General features: G+C 38.3%; 1 protein-coding gene across 1 annotated transcript in view; it reads right to left on the bottom strand.

Annotated features, from left to right (window-relative positions):
* Positions 1-233: 233 nt before the first annotated feature.
* LOC148047278 (vomeronasal type-2 receptor 26-like) overlaps positions 234-23,382 on the bottom strand; it is a 44,212-nt gene continuing 21,063 nt past the window's right edge. Inside the window, exons 5-7 of the mRNA XM_087708028.1 lie at positions 6,230-6,421; positions 4,358-4,484; positions 234-1,138 (exon numbers count right to left, since the gene is read on the bottom strand). Coding sequence (XP_087564154.1) covers positions 234-1,138; positions 4,358-4,484; positions 6,230-6,421 — 1,224 coding nt within the window. The remainder of the gene's footprint in view (positions 1,139-4,357; positions 4,485-6,229; positions 6,422-23,382) is intronic.

Below are 23,382 nucleotides of genomic sequence, written 5' to 3'. Positions count from 1 at the left end.
AATTGAAGGACTGTGTTTCTCTAAAACTTATACTTAAAAACATTTAAGGATTGAACTAATTCCTGGTTGATGAAAATGGATATTATTTAGGACTTTTTATTAATTTTTTCTTCACTATTTCTGTTATAGCTGGCTCATAGTGTATATTTGGATATTCATATTTTTATTTATTTCAGTTTTAAATAACCTTAATTATCATACAGATGAAAAGGAGGATACAAACCTTATAATAACTAGTTCCCTACTTTTATGATTAGATGTTCCTTAGTGTTTAGATCTGGTCTTAGGATGATAATGTAGCACTTGGGGAAGAAGATGCAGCCCAGCAGTCCAACACTAGAAGTCAAGATGGAGAAGACCTGCACAATCACCATTGACTTTCCTTTGGTGCTCAGATAGGTGGGCATGAAGGAGATCCAGACACTGCAAAAGACCAACATGCTGAAGGTGATCGGTTTGGCTTCATTAAAGGCCCCAGGCAGGTTCCTGGCCAGGAAAGCTACTGTGAAGCATATGGCAGCTAGGAAACCCATGTATCCCAGGACAATATAAAACATGGTGACAGAACCTTCGTTGCATTGAAGGATGATCACTCCTGGCTGGGACTGAAGGTCAGAGTCAGGGAATGGGGGAGAAACTCCCAGCCAGATGGAGCAGATGATAATTTGGATAGAGGAACAAGAAAGGATGATGGAGTTGGCCAAGCTCTTCCCCAACCATCTCTTTACTCGGTTTCCTGGTTTTGTGGCCAGAAAAGCCAGCACCACTGTGATTGTTTTGGCCAACACAGAAGACACGGCTACTGAGAAGACAATGCTGAACACTGTTTGTCGGAGAAGGCAGGTGACTTTCCTTGGTTGACCAATGAAGAGTAAAGGAGACAGGAAGCAAAGCAGGAGGGATACAAGGATGACGTAGGAGAGATCCCGGTTGTTGGCTTTGACAATGGGAGTTTCTAGGTATTTAATGAATATGATTAAAACAAAGGCTGCAACTAGGAACAAAAGTAGGGCAAAGGAGACAAGCACAATGCTCAAATGTTCTTCATAGGACAGGAAGGAGATTCTTTTGGGGATACATTGGATTCGGTTCTCAGTTGAATATTGATCATCTGGGCACTTGGTGCATTTTTCAGTATCTGAGAAAATAGAAAGAAATGTTTCTTTTATAGTTTCTCCTTTCAAATTTCAAGAAAGACATGCTTAAATGACAGCTGATACTGAGAGACAGGAAAGCCCTAGTAAATGGTAAAAAGGAGACTGTACATAAAGATACACATACACAATTTCAGTATATGTATGATTTTATAAAGAATAATAAAAAATACCCCAAAGAGTAATACCGGGCACCACAACTACCCTTCACTGTGTCCACCCACACTTTCAGTCTGCTCTGACCTCACCCTATACCTATGATGGCGAATCTCTGGCACACATACCAGAGGTGGCATGCAAAGCCCTCTCTGTGGGCACACACGGCATCACCCCAGGGTCTCAGTGCATGTGTCCACCCATGTCCAAGAAAGCGTGGTTTTTTGTGCACAGGTTTGCACATTCTCATGCACATGTTCACACATGTGTGCCTTGCAGTTTGGACATGTGTGTATAGACACAGTTTGGGCACTCTGTGCCTAAAAGGTTTGCCATGACTGCCCTATGCAAATGCCTGGGGGAAGATCATTTCTCTAGAGGTTTAGGAGGTCTTTTGGATCTTAACAGAGAAGGGACTGCAAAAAAAGGCAGGCTTCCAGGGAACCACAAAGTGGTAAAATTTTAGGGAATTGACCTGGAACATGCCTTTCATATTTGCTATAATGAGATGAGCAGATAGCTTCAAAGTGAGGAATTCCCACCAATACCCTGGTTCTATGCCATCCAGAACTTTGAAGATGAACTTATTTGCATTTGAGGAAAGGTTGGGTGCCTGTGCAGCTCACACAACAGGGGTGTAAGATGGCAGAATGTAGTGGAACCAGAGGTAGCATTCAGAAGGTTCTGACCAGTTTTGGAGAACCGGTAGCAAAACTTTTGAGTAGTTCAGAGAACCGGTAAATACCACCTCTAACTGGCCCCGCCCCCATGTATTCTCTGCCTCCCAAGTCCCAGTTGATTGGGAAGAAATCGAGACTTTACAGGATCCTTCCCCTGCCACGGCCAGCAAGCCACGGCAAGCAAGGTATACCACATTCATGCCCACAGAACCTGTAGTTAAAAAATTTGAATCCCACCACTGAGAGGAACCGAATAGTGCTGTGTGCCATTGCATTTTGAACCATTACTATATGGTGTATTTCATGGTATAAATACAAGTATCAGCAGATACACTTGCTTTGCACTTGGTTCCCATGGGCTCAAATTTATTTCTGTGCAGAAATACAGGATTGGATCCCAGGTACTTCTCTCGGCATGGGCTGGGGTCGACAAACTAACTTCAAAGTGAGAGTAGATCCAAGATTGGAGGACTAGAAATCTCTTAAAATGTGTTCCTTTCAATAGGCCTGAGGATCCCCCAGGAACAAGTAACTTGCGTGCTGATTACCATATTTTTCGGAGTATAAGATGCACCTTTTTCCCTCAAAAAAGAGGCTGAAAATCTGGGTGCATGTTTTACACTGAATACAGTTTTTTTGCCTCCTATGACCCCGCCCCTTCACCAAAATGGCTGTGCAGAGCTGTAGGAGGCTTTCAGAGAGGTCCTGGGGGCTGGGAAAGGCAGAAATGAGTGAAAAATGGGCCAGGTTTTACTCAATTTCCCCCCCCCCAGCCCCCAGGAGTACTCTATAAGCCTTCTGAAGGCTATGCATGCAATTGGTTGCAAAAAATGAGCCATTTTTGCTTGTTTTTGGGGGGCCACCCCCCAGGAGCACTTTATATGCCTCCTAAAGGCTATTCATGCCCCCTTTTTAAAACAAAACAAAACAAAACAAAAACGGGCCATTTTTGGGAGGTTTGCAGAGTGTAAAAACTTTTTTTTTTTAATTTGCCTCTTCAAGACCTTGGTGTGTCTTATACTCCGGTGTGTCTTATACTTAAAAAATACGGTATGTGTTGGTGTATATCCTTCTAACAATCTTGTTCATTTTAAAAAATGTCATGGTTTTAATCTCATTTTTAATATGTTTTCTTCTTGATTTTATTGTATGTCGCCCTGAGTCACTTTGTGTGATAAATAAAAATTTAAAAATATTTAAACGAAAAGGTTAATTCCTGATGTAACACAGGACTTAAACATTTGAATGAAATAGAATGGAATAGAATAAAATAGAATAGAATAATAGAGTTTGAAGGGATCTTGGAGGTCTTCTAGTCCAACCCTCTGCCTAGACAGGAAACCCTATACAATTTCATACAAATGATTATCCAATCTTCCAGTGTTGGAGCATTCACAACTTTTGGAGACAAGTTGTTCCACTGATTAATTGTTCTAACTGTCAGGAAATTTCTCCTTAGTTCTAAGTTGGTTGTCTCCTTGATTAGTTTCCACGCTTCTTTCTTCTTGTCCTACCCTCGGGTGCTTTGGAGAATACCTTGACTCTCTCTTCTTTGTGGCAACCCCTGAGATGCTGGAACACTGCTATAATGTCACACCTAGTCCTTCTAGTCCTAAAATAGAATCTTTTTCTTTTTCTTTTTCTTTTTCTTTTTCTTTTTCTTTTTCTTTTTCTTTTTCTTTTTCTTTTTCTTTTTCTTTTTCTTTTTCTTTTTCTTTTCCTTTTCCTTTTTCTTTTTCTTTCCTCTTTCTTTCTTTCTTTCTTTCTTTCTTTCTTTCTTTCTTTCTTTCTTTCTTTTCTTTTGGTGCTGTAATTCTTTCTATTTCATTATTTAATAACCAAAACAATTGGAAAGATGAGAAGAAGTGGGAAGACCAAGTAGCAATCCTATCAAGGAATCCATTTCGGTGGTTATAGTGAACCTGGGATTATTGAAATGAGCTACAAATAATATTTGTGTTTAACTCTTAAACTATAACATAGACATTTAGAGCACTGAAGAAAGAAGAGGCAGATTTATTCCTAATACTGGAGAGGGAGGGAGAGAGAAAGAGAGATGCCCTTAAGGAAAATTTGATATGGGTGAGGGAGATCTATTGACCTGAAACCATACCTCATATTTTAAAAAAGTTCAATTGTTGCTAAGAAAGGACAACATGGAAGGACACTTCCAAACTGACAAGAAGAAGAGAGATTCATTCTGGCAGATGCACCCTGTCTTTCCATCCCATCCTACCTTATCCTTCCAAATCTTTTTCTTACTCAGCCCAGAAATCGGGCAACTTGAAAATAAACAAGAATAACATAACCAAGCTTAGCTGTACTTCCAAATGATCTGGATGAATCTAATGTTCTTTCCTCACTCACCTTCCTGAGTGGAGATGGTCCCCTCTGGACAAGGAACACAGTCATAGCAGCAAACTGGCTCTCCTTCCCGAGTTTGTTTGAAAAATCCAGGATGACAGTTTTCTACACATTTGGACTGAGGCAGAGGCTAAGCAGAAAAACAATGAATGCCAAAGCATTCAGGAAAAATGGTGCCCAAAAGTATGTTAGTGAAGTAGCCCACAGGATTCCCTTTTGATAAATATGAAATCTCTAACAAGTTCCCAAACTTGTTAACAGCTGTTTCCCCCAAGGAAGAGTTCTGGGACCCAGATTCCTTCTGCTTTACATCAACAACCTATGTGATCATATTAAAAGCAGCTGTGTCCTCTTCACTGATGATGAAAAATGATTTAACACCACCGACAATGCTGCTATTCTTCAAAGAGACCTTGATCATATGTCAGAATGGTCGCAACTAACAAATGCTCTGTTCTACACATTGGCAACAAAAATCAGAACACCAAAAACGAGTTGGGAGGAAACAAGCTCATAGACGACCCTCACTCTGTCAAGGACCTAGGAGTAGTCATCTCAAACGATCTAAGCCCCAGAGCTCACCGTAACAGCAGTGCCAAAAAAACCATCAAGAATTGTTAACCTGAATTTGCAAAGCTTCTTCTCCGGTAACCTTGTATTACTAACTGGGGCATACAAAACCTTTGCCAGACCAATTCTCAAATACAGCTCATTTGCCTGGAATCCACACTGTATATCAGACATTAATACAATTGAGCGGGTCCAAAGGTATTTCCCGAGAAGAGTCCTCCACTCCTCTACTCACAATAGAATCCCTTATGCCACCATGCTTGAAATCTTAAGCTTGGACAATCTGGAACTGTGTCGCCTACCTGTCAATGACTACTTCAGCTTCAACCTCAATAACACACAGACAAACAATCGATACAAACTAAGGTAAACCACTCCAAACTCAATTGCAGAAAATATGACTTCCGCAACAGAGTGGTCAATGCCTTGAATGTTCTACATGACTCAATTTTTACATCCTCAAACCCTCACCGCTTCAACCTTAAACTGACTACCATGGACCTCACCCCATTCCTAAGAGGTCCATAAAGGGGTGTGTGGAAAATAACACCAGTGTGCCTACCATCCCTGTCCTACTGTCCCCATTTATTTGCATTCATTTCCTTTGTTCATGTCCAACTTCATATTTATACCTGCTATCTTGTACATGTTTGAAAAATTAATAAATAAAAACAAATAAATAAAATTGCAGGAGATACAACTGCCAACAGATTTTTCATATATTTCCTCCCTTTTGCTTCTGGAATATCTCATTGCAATACAAGAGTTTCTACTTAATACATTGTAGAAGGATAGGATAGGATGGGATGGGATGGGATTGGGTGGAATGGAATGGAATGGAATTCTTTATTGTCCAAGTGTGATTGGACACACAAGGAATTTGTCTTTGGTGCATATGCTCTCAGAGAAAAACATTTAAGCATTAAGTGACAACCAGTGGATTCTTCCTCATGGCTATATTAACATGAATTCCTCCATTCTTCATATATCCATGATTTTAAACTTTGATGATGATTGCTCTATTCTAATAAAGATATTGAATTCTTGACATCATTATATTCAAGAATAATCACCCCAAAATTTCATTTTAGTCACAGCTGAATCAGCTTAAAGCATTGTTCCACATTATAACATCTGAAAGACACCTTGGACTAAAATCCTCCCAAGCGTCTCAAGCAGTCTAAGAAAACAATAAGTGTTCTCCTCCCCACATTCAAATCATTCTTCTTTGTGATTAGGCTTTGCCCACTTGAAATGAATCCTAAGACTTAGAAAACATAGAAAAGACCCCAATATTTTGCTCACCTTATTCAACGATTTTAGCTGTGAAAGAAAACCTTGGTTGATAAAAAGTTTCTGTTTTTCAAAACTCCCTGGGTACTTTATGATGTAATTATTCTTTGGCAGAACCACCAAGCTCCAGATGTTCACATCTGCTACCAGATCTCCATTTTGGTCCAAGTACATTTTCATCTCAGAAAGATTGCAAAATGTATTCTTCTGCAAAAAGGGATGAAACTAGAATGGAAAAATCCAGGAATTTCAAATGGTATTTTAATTTATTATCCTATATGGTCTTTTCACATTTGAATCTATGTAATACAGTTGTCTAACTTTGAAATATTCTTGTTGAGGGAACTAATGTTGCCACCATTTTAAAGAGGGAAAGATTCAAAAAATTGTCCATCTTATATTGACTAAATAAACAGTATATTGATAAATATAACCTGTCAGTTATATTAAACATTCTAGAACTGGTCACAAATAAATTGAATAAATAAACTCTTCTTAAGAAACTTCTAAAACTCCTTGAAAGTAACAGCGTGATAACCAGAAAGCAAAGCAACAAAGATTCGACAATTTTGTTCAGTCATATATTGACAATATAAATAATTTACACAATTTGTCAGTTACAGGGAACATTCAAGAACAGGTCAAAGATACCCAAACAAGCAAAAAAAGATTATCCATTCTTTCAAAATTTGAAAAGAACTTGCTAGGCTAATATTCTGCCCTGCAAACCACATGGAGAATATTACCAGGTGAGCTACAGTAGTGGCCAAAATTGTGGAAACTTTTTGGGAAAAGTGTATTTTTGAGGTTTGATGGGTAATAAGACAACCTTTTTTAGAGTAGTACCAATTATATATCAATGGAAAAATAATTTAATCAAGAATGTAATGCAACAAAGTTTTTTTAATTATCTGTATTTTATGAAAGGCTATAGCCAAATACAGCAAGCAAAAACCCAATTAATAGAAACAATAATTACATTTTGGTTTCATATTATAACAGCTGAAGAAGTAAAAGACTTGGTTCACTCCATGGGAAGACATTGTAAGGCCAAATTCACGCTAAAGATTACCCAACTAAGAATTAACTGACATGGTGATAATTTTTGTATGTCTCGGTTTTTCTACATGCTTCATTGTTCTTCTTTATAACTCCTATTCTAATAACAAATCCTTCATAAAAATTATTGCATTGCATTCTTAATTAAATTATCTTTCCATTGATATATAATTTTATGGTATTACTCCAAAGAAAAGTGATGTTATTAGCCATAAAACATGTACGCTTTTCCCAAAAGGTTTCCACACTTTTGGCCGCTACTGTAATTATACTTCATTGTAATGCTACATTAAAAGAACCTTGCAACTGTGAAAGTACAAATCTCCCACCAATGCTTTGTAAAGCCTGAAAAGTTCAAATCCTTTTTTATTTTCTTTCTCTACTGTTATGCAGCTGTGCCCTCCTCTTATCAAACCATTTGCTAGGAACAATCCATGTTTGTCCACAGGAAAATCAGAAAGCATCTGGGAGCACTTTTCAAACTAACACAAACTCACAGTTGGAAAATGGAGGAGACAACACTCTTGCAATATCTCTCATAGCTCCCTGTCTTGAGAACATTATGACTCAAGAGAAGAGATTGGTCAAACCTGTTGGACTTTGTAGTAGAAAGAGATTGATATGGTTCCCTTTCTTTTTGTTTGGATTACGTTTGATGGATTCTTGTTGGAACCCCGTACCTGCCATGACTGAAGCCTTGAAGCTCCCATAGTTTCTTGACCCTCCTTGCTTCTCCTCCTGGATATGGAGGAATATGCTGCATTCAAAGCATAAGCCAGAGTCCTAACAACACTGTAAACACGAGGATCAACTCCAAATTTGTAACTGTTCCTTTTGTCTTTAGTCTCCATTGGTGCTTTCTGGGTGCATCTTTTTCGGCCTTTGACAGAAAAGACATGCTTTGAAAAAGAACAGCGAAAACACTTATGTAGGGGTGCCACCATGATAACTGGTTGGTAAGTCTTCTCATGTCCTCTTTCCTGGATCTGAAAGTTCCAAATACTATGGACATATTGGTAAACTCTATGACTTTTCACTGGTAATTCTCCAAAGAGCGTGATGATCCAGACTTTCCCTTCAATGGTTCCTGGCAAATCTCCAAGTGTGAAATGGACAGCAGAAATTCCATCAATCATGGTATTATAGTCTGTAAAGAAAACAAAGACATTGACTTGCCTCCACTTAGAGATAGCATCCTTCAAGGGTGCTATATGTATAGTCACTGAGAAGCGTTGTGCTACAACAACACAAATTCCATTCTTAACAAGCACAGGACTAAAAGTCCTCATGAAATTCTCTCCCCTCTCTGTGTCTGAAGCAAAGAGACCAATCAAAGTCCATCTGAAATGGAGAAGCAATTGAACAATTGCTGGGTACTGGACTTCACTTTTGGGGGCCATCCGGTAGAAAAAGGGGAAATGACTTTTATCACTCAGAGCCTCTGAAACAAATCTACAAGTCATCTGAAAGAGCAATGAAGAATGCTGTGTTATATTTGGGGTCAGATGAAGTCCAGAATATTACCTTTTAATAAATCAGTAACAGTGGCAATAGCACTTAGACATACTTTTTCACAGTGCTTTACAGCCCTCCCTAAGCAGTTTATAGAGTCAGCCTCTTTCTCCAACAATCTGGGTCCTCATTTTACTGACCTCAGAAGGATGGAAGGTTGAGTCAATCTTGAGCCTGGTGAGATTTGAGCTGCCAAACTGGCAAACTCCTGGCAGCCAGCAGTCAGCAGAAGTAGCCTGGAGTACTGCACTCTAATCACTGTGCCATCTCAGCTCAATAGGAAATTCAAACTATGGACCCTCTTCGAATCTTTGATGATCATGAACAGATTGGGGTAAAACTACTTAATGTGTTAACTAATGTGTTAAAAGTGTAACATTTGTAATACAATTAATAGTAATAATGACTACAGAAGACATACTGTATATGTTTTATAAAGAATAGGTAAGGTAATACATTGAAATTATTATTTTTGTGAATCTGGAATTTGTTCATCATTGCAAATATCATTGTTTTAGCTTAAATCACATAGAAAATATTAGCTTCCATCACTGCTAGATCTTCGTTTGTATAGAAAAACTTTGATTGGACACAGAGACTCTCCTCTCCATCAGAAGTGAAACGCATAAGCCTCTAAAGCAATGTTACAGGGCAGCATACAGTAGCAATACAATAACCAAATATAGATAAACAGCCATGATGATGGCCCTGGTAAGAAATAGTTCTTGAATTCAATAGAGCAGGCATGGTTAGATCTATTGCTCACCCCCACCCCACCCCTACCCCCACTCACTTTACTATGTAGATATACAGAAACACAAACCTGTGGGACTTTGTAGGTGCCTACTAATGTTGATATCTGTGTGGAAATTTCCCTGAGACCGCGATCAATAATAACCAGAAGATTGTCCTTCCTTCCACAGCTGTAGTTGGGAACATTGACTTCTCCAGTAGAGAGCGTGTCCATCAAGGCATCAGAAGTGCGAAGGGTGCTCAAATAGTTGTCATGGACATTGTAGCCAAGTGTGAGATTATGCAGGAGCCAGGTATTCTTGTTGACCATTTGAATGGCGAAAACGAAGGGTAGCATTTTTGCCAGATTAACGTGCCTAGTACTGTATAAATGTTTTCATGTTGTCACCACCAGAAACAGCAAGAACAAAATATTTTAATTTATTCCTATTTATCTCCATGAGTCTATTAAGTCATCAATATTGATCCAAAAGCATGGTCAAATGTTAGTCACTCATTATTAGTTTTTTTCAGTTTTGAAAAGATGAGGTGGGGATATTCTTCCACCAGGGTTAAGAATCACAAGTAAACCCTAATTTCTAATAGTACTAATTTTAATCTACAGAGTAAGCAGCTGCTCAGCTTGAACTCCTAAGTAAAAAGAATTCTTGGTTTTATTTGTGAATTGCAATAAAGCAAAGCCTGAACTGAAATTTGCATGCCAAAATCTCCAAGTGTAACTTTCCTCCACTTTAAGTACTTCCTATTGTTGGCCCCCATCGCTCAATCAATTTTTATAAAAAATGTTTTTGGAATGGTCCCTTCGGTATGGACTGGAAATACAGCTGCATTCCATTCCCGCCTGTCTCACCCCAAAGGCATGGGAATAGTAAAGCCTTCTCCCCTCCCATCCAGTTTCCCCCTCCCAGATTTCATGGCAGACTGGTACCAAGCAATAGCAGAGTTCAGACAGCAGGATTCAACCTCATTGAACCATTAAATAGAGCCATCATAAAAACAATAAAAAACAATTTACTTATTCACAGATGAATAAGTAAATCACCAAAGCAAGTCAACCTTATTCCTATAAAAATCAGGAATTTAATATGAGATCACAGAGGTATCTACTCTTCTTTCAATAATTAAATGAAATTAAAAAAAAACATTCTTCAAGGGGTGAAGTCAGTACTGGAAGAGGAGAAGATCCTCTGAAATTTTGTCTCTCCATTTCTCTGGTTCTTTTCAGTTCTTTTTGCCCATCTCTGCATTTGAGTCTCATAGAAGTAAAAGAGAAGAGCCCTATAAATCAAAGCCAACCAGGATCTGATACATAACCTTACAATTTAGGTGTAAGTGAAATAAAAAGATGGGAGGAAGAGTGTTAGAAATGCAAACAGAGAAGAAGCAAGTCCATCACAGTGAATGACTTACGGAGGAGATGAAATGTAACGAGCCCCATTGAACAGTAATAGCTCAGGAGAAGGTTTTGCTACCGTTTCAATCACACTAATGATGTGGTCTCCTGCCCCGTAATAGTTCCAAGGGTTTCCTTTGTCCCGCTTCTTCAAAGTCAGGGGACATTTCTTTTTGAGACCTCCACAGTTTATGTGGGTGAGAACCAGCAGCATCATAGAAAGCAGAAGCACGAGGTCCATACCTCCTTGGCCTGAATCAGCCACTTCTCTCTTTCTAAACCTCAAGAAGTTAGAAGAATTCAAAGCACTCTCACAAGATGGAAATGCCGGTGGGTTCCCTGGTTTAGACAGAGACAAACTGAGCTTCACGATAAAAGGAGAGAAAGGTACATTCAAGTGCACGTCCTCTGCCTGTCCTAAATCTTGTGAAAACACCCAACATAACTAGAGGTATTTACCCTTTTCTGGTGCAAGATTACTGCCATGTTGCATCAGTCTGGGTTTACATCAAAGGCAGCCACTGGAGAAGTATCAGAAAAGATCTCAAAGTACAGGATGGTGATAATTACAGAGAGAGAAGCAACTTCTCTGGGGATCTTGAACCTCTTCCAGGACTCCGTGTGCAGAGGGGCAGCTGGGGAACTCCATGTTACTACAAAATCACAGGAATAGCCCCGAGGGCAGAATTGTGGAGTGGTCATGGCCCTTCCTACTGGGACATGTTAGAAAACAAATGTTAAGAGTTCAACCTTAGGTGAAAGTGTTATGATATTCTTCAGGATGACTTCTTCTCTTCTATGCATTTCATAATTAACTGAGACAACTGGATAAGGTGGCACTCCATGCTTTGTGTTTGATACTTTCTGTAAGGACCTGCCTCTCGTCCTTTCCCAAGAAAGTATAGACTCTTGAAAACGTCATATTTCCTAATCTTTTATTGAGAAGAAGTGATAGCAGGACATTTGAAGCAGATTCTTAATGCCTTCCAAACTATACAGTTAGAAAAAGAACTGTAGAATCTCCTCCCTCCTCTCTATTGGGACATGTTAGGAAATGAGTGTTGTAGGATAAGAGTTCAACCCCAGGTGAAAGAGTTCTGATATTATTTTGGATGGCATCTTCTCTTCTATGCATTTCATAATTAACTGAGACGACTGGATAAGGTGACCCTCCAATGTTTGTGTTTGATGCTCTTTAAACTGTTTAAATTGTTTCAACTGTTTATTAAATTTATAGGCCGCCCAATCCCGGAGGACTCCGGGCGGCTTACAGAAACAGAGACTAAAAGAAATTAAAAACGGATAAAACACGACAAATTTAAAAAAGACACAACATGCACCCAATCTAAGCGGGGCTGGACCTCAATCCAGAGGTCAACAGCCCCAGGCCTGCTGGAATAGCCAGATACTTAATAGTATCCCCTGAAGATACCTGTAACACCACATGAAGTTTAACTACCACTTTATAATGTCTTGGTTAGACGACACTTAAAATATTGCATCCAGTTTTGGTCGCTGTTATATAAAAAAGAAGATGAGTCCAGAGAAAGTGCAGAGAACAGAAAAAAAAGGTGATTATGGGATTGGAGCAGTGGTGGGTTTCAAAAATTTATGGAACCTCTTCTGTAGGTGTGGCCTGCTTTCCAGGTCCACTGGTGGAACCTCTTCTAACCGGTTCGGTAGATTTGACAAACCGGTTTTACCGAATAGGTGCGAATTGGTAGGAACGAACCTCTGGATTGGAGGCTAAAACATATCAAGAATGGTTGCAGGAATTGGGTATGTCCAGTTGAATGAAAAGAACTGGGTTGACAGCTTACCAATGTCCAATATCTAAGAGGCTGCCACAAAGAAGAGAGGCTCAACCTATTCTCCAAAGCACCTGAAGACAGGACAAGAAACTTTTGATGGAAACTAATCAAGGGGAGAAGCAACCTAGAACTAAGGAAAAACTCTCCTGACAGAACAATTAAAATTGTCAGGGTTCCAACTGATGCCCTAAAACCTTGGCGGCAACAACTAGATCTGATTTTTTTGTCTCAGTCTGGTTGAGATGTGATCCGGAAGTTGGAGATCATAAATATCGGTCCATTGCCAAGGATAGTTTGCTCCCAGCTTGCCTTTCAACCCACAGGTGCCATACAGGGAAGCAGTGCCCACTTCATTGAATGATATTCTTTTATATATATATATATATATATATATATATATATATATATATATATATGTATGTATGTATGTATGTATGTATGTATGTATGTATGTATGTATGTATGTATGTATGTATGTATGCATGTATGCATGTATGCATGTATGTACGTATGTACATACATACATACATACATATATATATATACACACACACACACAAACACAAACACACATACACACACACATACACACATACACACACATACACACACACACACACAAACACACACACACACACATATATATGTATATTACAAACATGTGACTGCATTAACAGTGTTGCACCTGAGTGTCATATATTTTAATAAAAATATGATCAACAATAGTATTGATCATATTTTTTTCATTTGACAACCTTATATAATTCTTGTAATGATATCCCGATCTTATATACCGACTGCTTCAAGGTGCTTTTACAGCCTTCTCTAAGTGGTTTACAGAGTCAGCATATTGGCCCCAACAATTTAATAAAAATAAAGTATTTTTAGTCATAGTTGTTGCATTTAGCAAGCATACACCTATTCATATTGAACTATATAATTTTCATTATTTATGTAATCAATGGTTTGATTAATTATTTTTATAACAGTCACCATATTATTTAAGTATACTTAGTAATGCCATCAATCAAATTCTAATTTCTCCTCTTATTATTACTTCTCCTTATTATATAAAAATGGGTATTTTATTAATCCCCCATCTCTGGTTTCCATCCCTATTCTAACTTTGATTATGCCACTAGTATATTAAAACATATTCCCTTTCTAACCATCATCTCTTACCCACTTTAAAGCTTTAATTGTTCGTTTCTTAGCTTGCCTCCCATAGTCCTCTCTTGGAACCTTATTTCTGTTAGCTTCCACATCTTGACTATTCATTTTAAACATTTCTCCCTTCTCTGCCCTTCTCCATTGCCTAGTTTCCAAAGTATCTACTCTCGCCCCTATCTCTCTCCCATAAGAATCTTCCTAGTTCTCCAGTTCCTTTTTTAATTCCCTTGGAATACTCTCCCTTTAGATTATGTCATCAATCCTTATTATTTTTATTATTATCTCTTCCTTATCATCTTGTTTCATTTGTTTTGTCTCTTCCATTTTTTCGTCTACTCTTTCAGTTAGATCATCCTCTTCCTGGGCATCTTGATCATTCATAGTCCTTTCTGTTATATTTCCCAGCATTCCATCTATGCTCTTTATTCGGTTCACTGTTTCCTTAAAATGACTTGTCAGTGTCTCCCTTGTACTTTGAATTACCAATGCCATCTCTTCCCAAGTTCTACTCCTTTCTCCTTGATGAAGCATCTCGTTAAATTTCATTGTGTCCCTTTTTTGTCAAATAATCCAAAGACCATACATTCAAACCTATGGTCACTTCTAACAAAATTTAATATTCTTAGTTCTTTGTATCCCAAAATTAATCAACCTCTTCCTCTGGATAGCTCCACAATTTTGGGAGTATGTTATTCTTCCTTTCGTCAGCAGATGGCACTCTTAGTTTGGACTTCAATATTAACCAGTTTTTGCATTTTCCCATAATGGAAACATAATGTTGATTTTTAAGTAGATAATCTCAGCATTTCAAAATGCTTATCCAAAGCATTTTGTCTATCCAGTGTGAAAGTCCGATTTTCTGTATTTTAATGATTTTTCTGCCTTTTTCCTTTAATTCTTTTTCCTTCTGTGCTTAGATGGTCATCTGGCTCCCCAGCTTCATGGCAGGCACCTTAGACTGCCTCTTCCCCTCGTCATGGCATAGAGGGAAAAAAGCCCCAGGTTTCAGCAGGAGAGTTGAGATCCCTCCTGTGTCCCCCCGCAAAGCTCCCACCTTAGCTTCGCTGCTCCTACAAGGTGGCTTTGACTCCTTTTGGAGCAGACAAATAGGGAGAAGCCAGCACAGGAATGGAGAGTTCCATTCCCTGTGCCCGTTAACTCTATGAAGCTCCACCCACCTTCCTTCATTGAATGATTTTCACAGAGTTATCTTTAGCAAGATTTATTGATATGAAAAGGAATGGAGTTACAATAATTCCAGTCTTTCAACTATTTCCCACTTAGAAATATGCAAATTTGATTTTTTTTGTGTCCTCTTACATGCAATATATGTGAACACAATGCATATTTTATTTCAAATACAAAGAACTTTTACAATTTTAACTAGGTAACATCTGAGCTTGGATGTTTTGCAGATGTTTCATTTCATCTTATTTAGTTCTAAATATCTTTGGCAATATAATACAGTTGAAACAGACATTGACAAGACTGCATGGCCCTGATGCATTAACAGCATCTAAGGTACACCTCGAATTTTGGGATCCTTGACCCCAACACAACAGTTTAATTGTGTAAATTTTTTTAAAAATAGAATGAAAGTTAGCAATACTTATATGTCTTACCTATGGGATGAAAAACTGGAATAACTTGGATCAATGTCTTAAAAATGTAATATATGCTAGTTATAATTGAATTATAGTGGAATTAATAGTGAAATTAATCCATTAGAAAATATTAATATTTTAAGTTTATTGGTCTGCTGAAAGAATATTTTTTCTAAAAATGGGCATCAGATTTGTGAAAGTGTTTATGTGTCAGAAAAAGAAAGAGAGAAAAAGGATGGAGGGAGAAAGAGAGAGAGAGAGATGGTAAGAAATTTAAGGACTCTAGTTTCTATTAATTCTTTTTCTACAGCATCATTGTTGCTTCAAATCAAAGTTTAAATCGAAACAATATTGGACAGAAATGTAAAGATTAAAATGTAGATGTGATATAAATTGTATTACTAAAGTATATAATCCCTTTATGTAACTGACCTGAACATTAAAGAATGTGTTCGGGTTATATGTTATCTGTTAAGTCTGTTATCTATTTTTGCAAAGAAATTGAAGGACTGTGTTTCTCTAAAACTTATACTTTAAAACATTTAAGGATTGAACTAATTCCTGGTTGATGAAAATGGATATTATTTAGGACTTTTTATTAATTTTTTCCTCACTATTTCTGTTATAGCTGGCTCATAGTGTATATTTGGATATTCATATTTTTATTTATTTCAGTTTTAAATAACCTTAATTATCATACAGATGAAAAGGAGGATACAAACCTTATAATAACTAGTTCCCTACTTTTATGATTAGATGTTCCTTAGTGTTTAGATCTGGTCTTAGGATGATAATGTAGCACTTGGGGAAGAAGATGCAGCCCAGCAGTCCAACACTAGAAGTCAAGATGGAGAAGACCTGCACAATCACCATTGACTTTCCTTTGGTGCTCAGATAGGTGGGCATGAAGGAGATCCAGACACTGCAAAAGACCAACATGCTGAAGGTGATCGGTTTGGCTTCATTAAAGGCCCCAGGCAGGTTCCTGGCCAGGAAAGCTACTGTGAAGCATATGGCAGCTAGGAAACCCATGTATCCCAGGACAATATAAAACATGGTGACAGAACCTTCGTTGCATTGAAGGATGATCACTCCTGGCTGGGACTGAAGGTCAGAGTCAGGGAATGGGGGAGAAACTCCCAGCCAGATGGAGCAGATGATAATTTGGATAGAGGAACAAGAAAGGATGATGGAGTTGGCCAAGCTCTTCCCCAACCATCTCTTTACTCGGTTTCCTGGTTTTGTGGCCAGAAAAGCCAGCACCACTGTGATTGTTTTGGCCAACACAGAAGACACGGCTACTGAGAAGACAATGCTGAACACTGTTTGTCGGAGAAGGCAGGTGACTTTCCTTGGTTGACCAATGAAGAGTAAAGGAGACAGGAAGCAAAGCAGGAGGGATACAAGGATGACGTAGGAGAGATCCCGGTTGTTGGCTTTGACAATGGGAGTTTCTAGGTATTTAATGAATATGATTAAAACAAAGGCTGCAACTAGGAACAAAAGTAGGGCAAAGGAGACAAGCACAATGCTCAAATGTTCTTCATAGGACAGGAAGGAGATTCTTTTGGGGATACATTGGATTCGGTTCTCAGTTGAATATTGATCATCTGGGCACTTGGTGCATTTTTCAGTATCTGAGAAAATAGAAAGAAATGTTTCTTTTATAGTTTCTCCTTTCAAATTTCAAGAAAGACATGCTTAAATGACAGCTGATACTGAGAGACAGGAAAGCCCTAGTAAATGGTAAAAAGGAGACTGTACATAAAGATACACATACACAATTTCAGTATATGTATGATTTTATAAAGAATAACAAAATAATACCCCAAAGAGTAATACCGGGCACCACAATTACCCTTCACTGTGTCCACCCACACTTTCAGCCTGCTCTGACCTCACCCTATACCCATGATGGCGAATCTCTGGCACACATACCAGAGGTGGCATGCAAAGCCCTCTCTGTGTGCGCACACGGCATTACCCCAGGGTCTCAGCGCATGTGTCCGCCCATGTCCAAGCATGTGTAGTTTTTTATGCACATGTTTGCACATTCTCATGCACATGTTCACACATGTGTGCCTTGCAGCTTGGACATGTGTGCATGGACACAGTTTGGGCACTCGGTGCCTAAAAGGTTCGTCAATCACTGCCCTATGCCAGTGCCTGGGGGAAGAGTCATTTCTCTAGAGGTTTAGGAGGTCTTTTGGATCTTAACAGAGAAGGGACTGCAAAAAAAGGCAGGCTTCCAGGGAACCACAAAGTGGTAAAATTTTAGGGAATTGACCTGGAACATGCCTTTCATATTTGCTATAATGAGATGAGCAGATAGCTTCAAAGTGAGGAATTCCCACCAATACCCTGGTTCTATGCCATCCAGAACTTTGAAGATGAACTTATTTGCATTTGAGGAAAGGTTGGGTGCCTGTGCAGCTCACACAACAGGGGTGTAAGATGGCAGAATGTAGTGGAACCAGAGGTAGCATTCAGAAGGTTCTGACCAGTTTTGGAGAACCGGTAGCAAAACTTTTGAGTAGTTCAGAGAACCGGTAAATACCACCTCTAACTGGCCCTGCCCCCATGTATTCTCTGCCTCCCAAGTCCCAGTTGATTGGGAAGAAATCGAGACTTTACAGGATCCTTCCCCTGCCACGGCCAGCAAGCCACGGCAAGCAAGGTATACCACATTCATGCCCACAGAACCTGTAGTTAAAAAATTTGAATCCCACCACTGAGAGGAACCGAATAGTGCTGTGTGCCATTGCATTTTGAACCATTACTATATGGTGTATTTCATGGTATAAATACAAGTATCAGCAGATACCGTTGCTTTGCACTTGGTTCCCATGGGCTCAAATTTATTTCTGTGCAGAAATACAGGATTGGATCCCAGGTACTTCTCTCGGCATGGGCTGGGGTCGACAAACTAACTTCAAAGTGAGAGTAGATCCAAGATTGGAGGACTAGAAATCTCTTAAAATGTGTTCCTTTCAATAGGCCTGAGGATCCCCCGGGAACAAGTAACTTGCATGCTGATTACCATATTTTTCGGAGTATAAGATGCACCTTTTTCCCTCAAAAAAGAGGCTGAAAATCTGGGTGCATGTTTTACACTGAATACAGTTTTTTTGCCTCCTATGACCCCGCCCCTTCACCAAAATGGCTGTGCAGAGCTGTAGGAGGCTTTCAGAGAGGTCCTGGGGGCTGGGGAAGGCAGAAATGAGTGAAAAATGGGCCAGGTTTTAGTCAATTCCCCCCCCAGCCCCCAGGAGTACTCTATAAGCCTTCTGAAGGCTATGCATGCAATTGGTTGCAAAAAATGAGCCATTTTTGCTTGTTTTTGGGGGGCCACCCCCCAGGAGCACTTTATATGCCTCCTAAAGGCTATTCATGCCCCCTTTTTAAAACAAAACAAAACAAAACAAAAACGGGCCATTTTTGGGAGGTTTGCAGAGTGTAGAAACTTTTTTTTTAAATTTGCCTCTTCAAGACCTTGGTGTGTCTTATACTCGGGTGTGTCTTATACTTAAAAAATACGGTATGTGTTGGTGTATATCCTTCTAACAATCTTGTTCATTTTAAAAAATGTCATGGTTTTAATCTCATTTTTAATATGTTTTCTTCTTGATTTTATTGTATGTCGCCCTGAGTCACTTTGTGTGATAAATAAAAATTTAAAAATATTTAAACGAAAAGGTTAATTCCTGATGTAACACAGGACTTAAACATTTGAATGAAATAGAATGGAATAGAATAAAATAGAATAGAATAATAGAGTTTGAAGGGATCTTGGAGGTCTTCTAGTCCAACCCTCTGCCTAGACAGGAAACCCTATACAATTTCATACAAATGATTATCCAATCTTCCAGTGTTGGAGCATTCACAACTTTTGGAGACAAGTTGTTCCACTGATTAATTGTTCTAACTGTCAGGAAATTTCTCCTTAGTTCTAAGTTGGTTCTCTCCTTGATTAGTTTCCACGCTTCTTTCTTCTTGTCCTACCCTCGGGTGCTTTGGAGAATACCTTGACTCTCTCTTCTTTGTGGCAACCCCTGAGATGCTGGAACACTGCTATAATGTCACTCCTAGTCCTTCTAGTCCTAAAATAGAATCTTTTTCTTTTTCTTTTTCTTTTTCTTTTTCTTTTTCTTTTCCTTTTCCTTTTCCTTTTCCTTTTCCTTTTCCTTTTCCTTTCCTCTTTCTTTCTTTCTTTCTTTCTTTCTTTCTTTCTTTCTTTTCTTTTGGTGCTGTAATTCTTTCTATTTCATTATTTAATAACCAAAACAATTGGAAAGATGAGAAGAAGTGGGAAGACCAAGTAGCAATCCTATCAAGGAATCCATTTCGGTGGTTATAGTGAACCTGGGATTATTGAAATGAGCTACAAATAATATTTGTGTTTAACTCTTAAATTATAACATAGACATTTAGAGCACTGAAGAAAGAAGATAAAGATTTATTCCTAATATTGGAGAGGGAGAGAGGGAGAGAGAGAGAGATGCCCTTAAGGAAAATTTGATATGGGTGAGGGAGATCTATTGACCTGAAACCATACCTCATATTTTAAAAAAGTTCAATTGTCTCCAAGAAAGGACAACATGGAAGGACACTTCCAAACTGACAAGAAGAAGAGAGATTCATTCTGGCAGATGCACCCTGTCTTTCCATCCCATCCTACCTTATCCTTCCAAATCTTTTTCTTACTCAGCCCAGAAATCGGGCAACTTGAAAATAAACAAGAATAAAATAACCAAGCTTAGCTGTACTTCCAAATGATCTGGATGAATCTAATGTTCTTTCCTGACTCACCTTCCTGAGTGGAGATGGTCCCCTCTGGACAAGGAACACAGTCATAGCAGCAAACTGGCTCTCCTTCCCGAGTTTGTTTGAAAAATCCAGGATGACAGTTTTCTACACATTTGGACTGAGGCAGCGGCTAAGCAGAAAAACATAGAATGCCAAAGCATTCAGGAAAAATGGTGCCCAAAAGTATGTTAGTGAAGTAGCCCACAGGATTCCCTTTTGATAAATATGAAATCTCTAACAAGTTCCCAAACTTGTTAACAGCCGTTTCCCCCAAGGAAGAGTTCTGGGACCCAGATTCCTTCTGCTTTACATCAACAACCTATGTGATCATATTAAAAGCAGCTGCGTCCTCTTCATTGATGATGAAAAATTATTTAACACCACCGACAATGCTGCTGCCCTTCAAAGAGACCTTGATCATGTGTCAGAATGGTCGCAACTAACAAATGCTCTGTTCTACACATTGGCAACAAAAATCAGAACACCAAAAACAAGTTGGGAGGAAACGAGCTCATAGACGACCCTCACTCTGTCAAGGAGCTAGGAGTACTCATCTCAAACGATCTAAGCCCCAGAGCTCACCGTAACAGCAGTGTCAAAAAAACATCAAGAATTGTTAACCTGAATTTGCAAAGCTTCTTCTCCGGTAACCTTGTATTACTAACTGGGGCATACAAAACCTTTGCCAGACCAATTCTCAAATACAGCTCATTTGCCTGGAATCCACACTGTATATCAGACATTAATACAATTGAGCGGGTCCAAAGGTATTTCCCGAGAAGAGTCCTCCACTCCTCTATTCACAATAGAATCCCTTATGCCACCATGCTTGAAATCTTAAGCTTGGACAATCTGGAACTGTGTCGCCTACCTGTCAATGACTACTTCAGCTTCAACCTCAATAATACACAGACAAACAATCGATACAAACTCAAGGGAAACCACTCCAAACTCAATTGCAGAAAATATGACTTCCGCAAAAGAGTGGTCAATGCCTTGAATGTTCTACATGACTCAATTGTTACATCCTCAAACCCTCACCGCTTCAACCTTAAATTGTCTACCATGGACCTCACCCCATTCCTAAGAGGTCCATAAAGGGGTGTGTGGAAAATAACACCAGTGTGCCTACCATCCCTGTCCTACTGTCCCCATTTATTTGCATTCATTTCCTTTGTTCATGTCCAACTTCATATTTATACCTGCTATCTTGTACATGTTTGAAAAATTAATAAATAAAAACAAATAAATAAAATTGCAGGAGATACAACTGCCAACAGATTTTTCATATATTTCCTCCCTTTTGCTTCTGGAATATCTCATTGCAATACAAGAGTTTCTACTTAATACATTGTAGAAGGATAGGATAGAATGGGATGGGATTGGGTGGAATGGAATGGAATGGAATTCTTTATTGTCCAAGTGTGATTGGACACACAAGGAATTTGTCTTTGGTGCATATGCTCTCAGAGAAAAACATTTAAGCATTAAGTGACAACCAGTGGATTCTTCCTCATGGCTATATTAACATGAATTTCTCCATTATTCATATATCCATGATTTTAAACTTTGATGATGATTGCTCTATTCTAATAAAGATATTGAATTCTTGACATCATTATATTCAAGAATAATCACCCCAAAATTTCATTTTAGTCACAGCTGAATCAGCTTAAAGCATTGTTCCACATTATAACATCTGAAAGACACCTTGGACTAAAATCCTCCCAAGTGTCCCAAGCATGGTAAGAAAAAAGTGTTCTCCCTACATTCAAATCATCCTTCTTGGTGATTAGGCTTTGCCCACTTGAAATGAATCCTAAGGCTTTGGAAAACATAGAAAAGACCCCAATATTTTGCTCACCTTATTTAACCATTTTAGCTGTGAAAGAAAACCTTGGTTGATAAAAAGTTTCTGTCTTTCAAAACTCCCTGGGTACTTTATGATGTAATTATTCTTTGGGAGAACCACCAAGCTCCAGATGTTCACATCTGCTACCAGATCTCCATTTTGGTCCAAGTACATTTTCATCTCAGAAAGATTGCAAAATGTATTCTTCTGCAAAAAGGGATGAAACTAGAATGGAAAAATCCAGAAATTTCAAATGGTATTTTAATTTATTATCCTATATGGTCTTTTCACATTTGAATCTATCTAATACAGTTGTCTAACTTTGAAATATTCTTGTTGAGGGAACTAATGTTGCCACTATTTTAAAGAGGGAAAGATTCAAAAAATTGTCCATCTTATATTGACTAAATAAACAGTATATTGATAAATATAACCTGTCAGTTATATTAAACATTCTAGAGCTGGTCACAAATAAATTGAATAAATAAACTCTTCTTAAGAAACTTCTAAAACTCCTTGAAAGTAACAGCGTGATAACCAGAAAGCAAAGCAACAAAGATTCGACAATTTTGTTCAATCATATATTGACAATATAAATAATTGACACAATTTGTCAGTTATAGGGAGCATTCAAGAACAGGTCAAAGATACCCAAATAAACAAAAAAAGATTATTCATTCTTTCAAAATTTGTCAACAAGTTGCTAGGCTAATATTCTGCCATGCAGACCACATGGGGAATATTACCAGGTGAGCTACAGTAGTGGCCAAAAGTGTATTTGTGAGGTTTGATGGGTAATAAGACAACCTTTTTTGGAGTAGTATCAATTATATATCAATGAAAAGATTTATTTAATGAAGAATGCAATGCAACAAAGTTTAATTATCTTTATTTTATGAACGGTTATAGCCAAATATAGCCAGGAACAAACCCAATTAATAGAAGCAATAATTAACTCTTGGTTTCATATTATAACAGCTGAAGAAGTAAAAGACTTGGTTCACTCCATGGGAAGACATTGTAAGGCCGTAATTCAGGCTAAAGTTTACCCAACTAAGAATTAACTGACATCGTAATAATTTTTGTATATCCCATTTTTTCTACGGGGATAATTTTTGTATATCTTGTTTTTTGTACAGGTTTCACTTTTCTTATTTATAACTGCTATTCTAATAGCAAATCCTTCATAAATCCCTTCTCAAAGG

This window comes from Thamnophis sirtalis, unplaced genomic scaffold (genome assembly GCF_051295495.1).
Source record: "Thamnophis sirtalis isolate CommonGarterSnake01/CBP01778 unplaced genomic scaffold, rThaSir2_p1.2 scaffold_3, whole genome shotgun sequence".
NCBI classification, from domain to species: Eukaryota; Metazoa; Chordata; class Lepidosauria; order Squamata; family Natricidae; genus Thamnophis; species Thamnophis sirtalis.
This window is presented reverse-complemented; position numbering and strand designations above follow the sequence as displayed.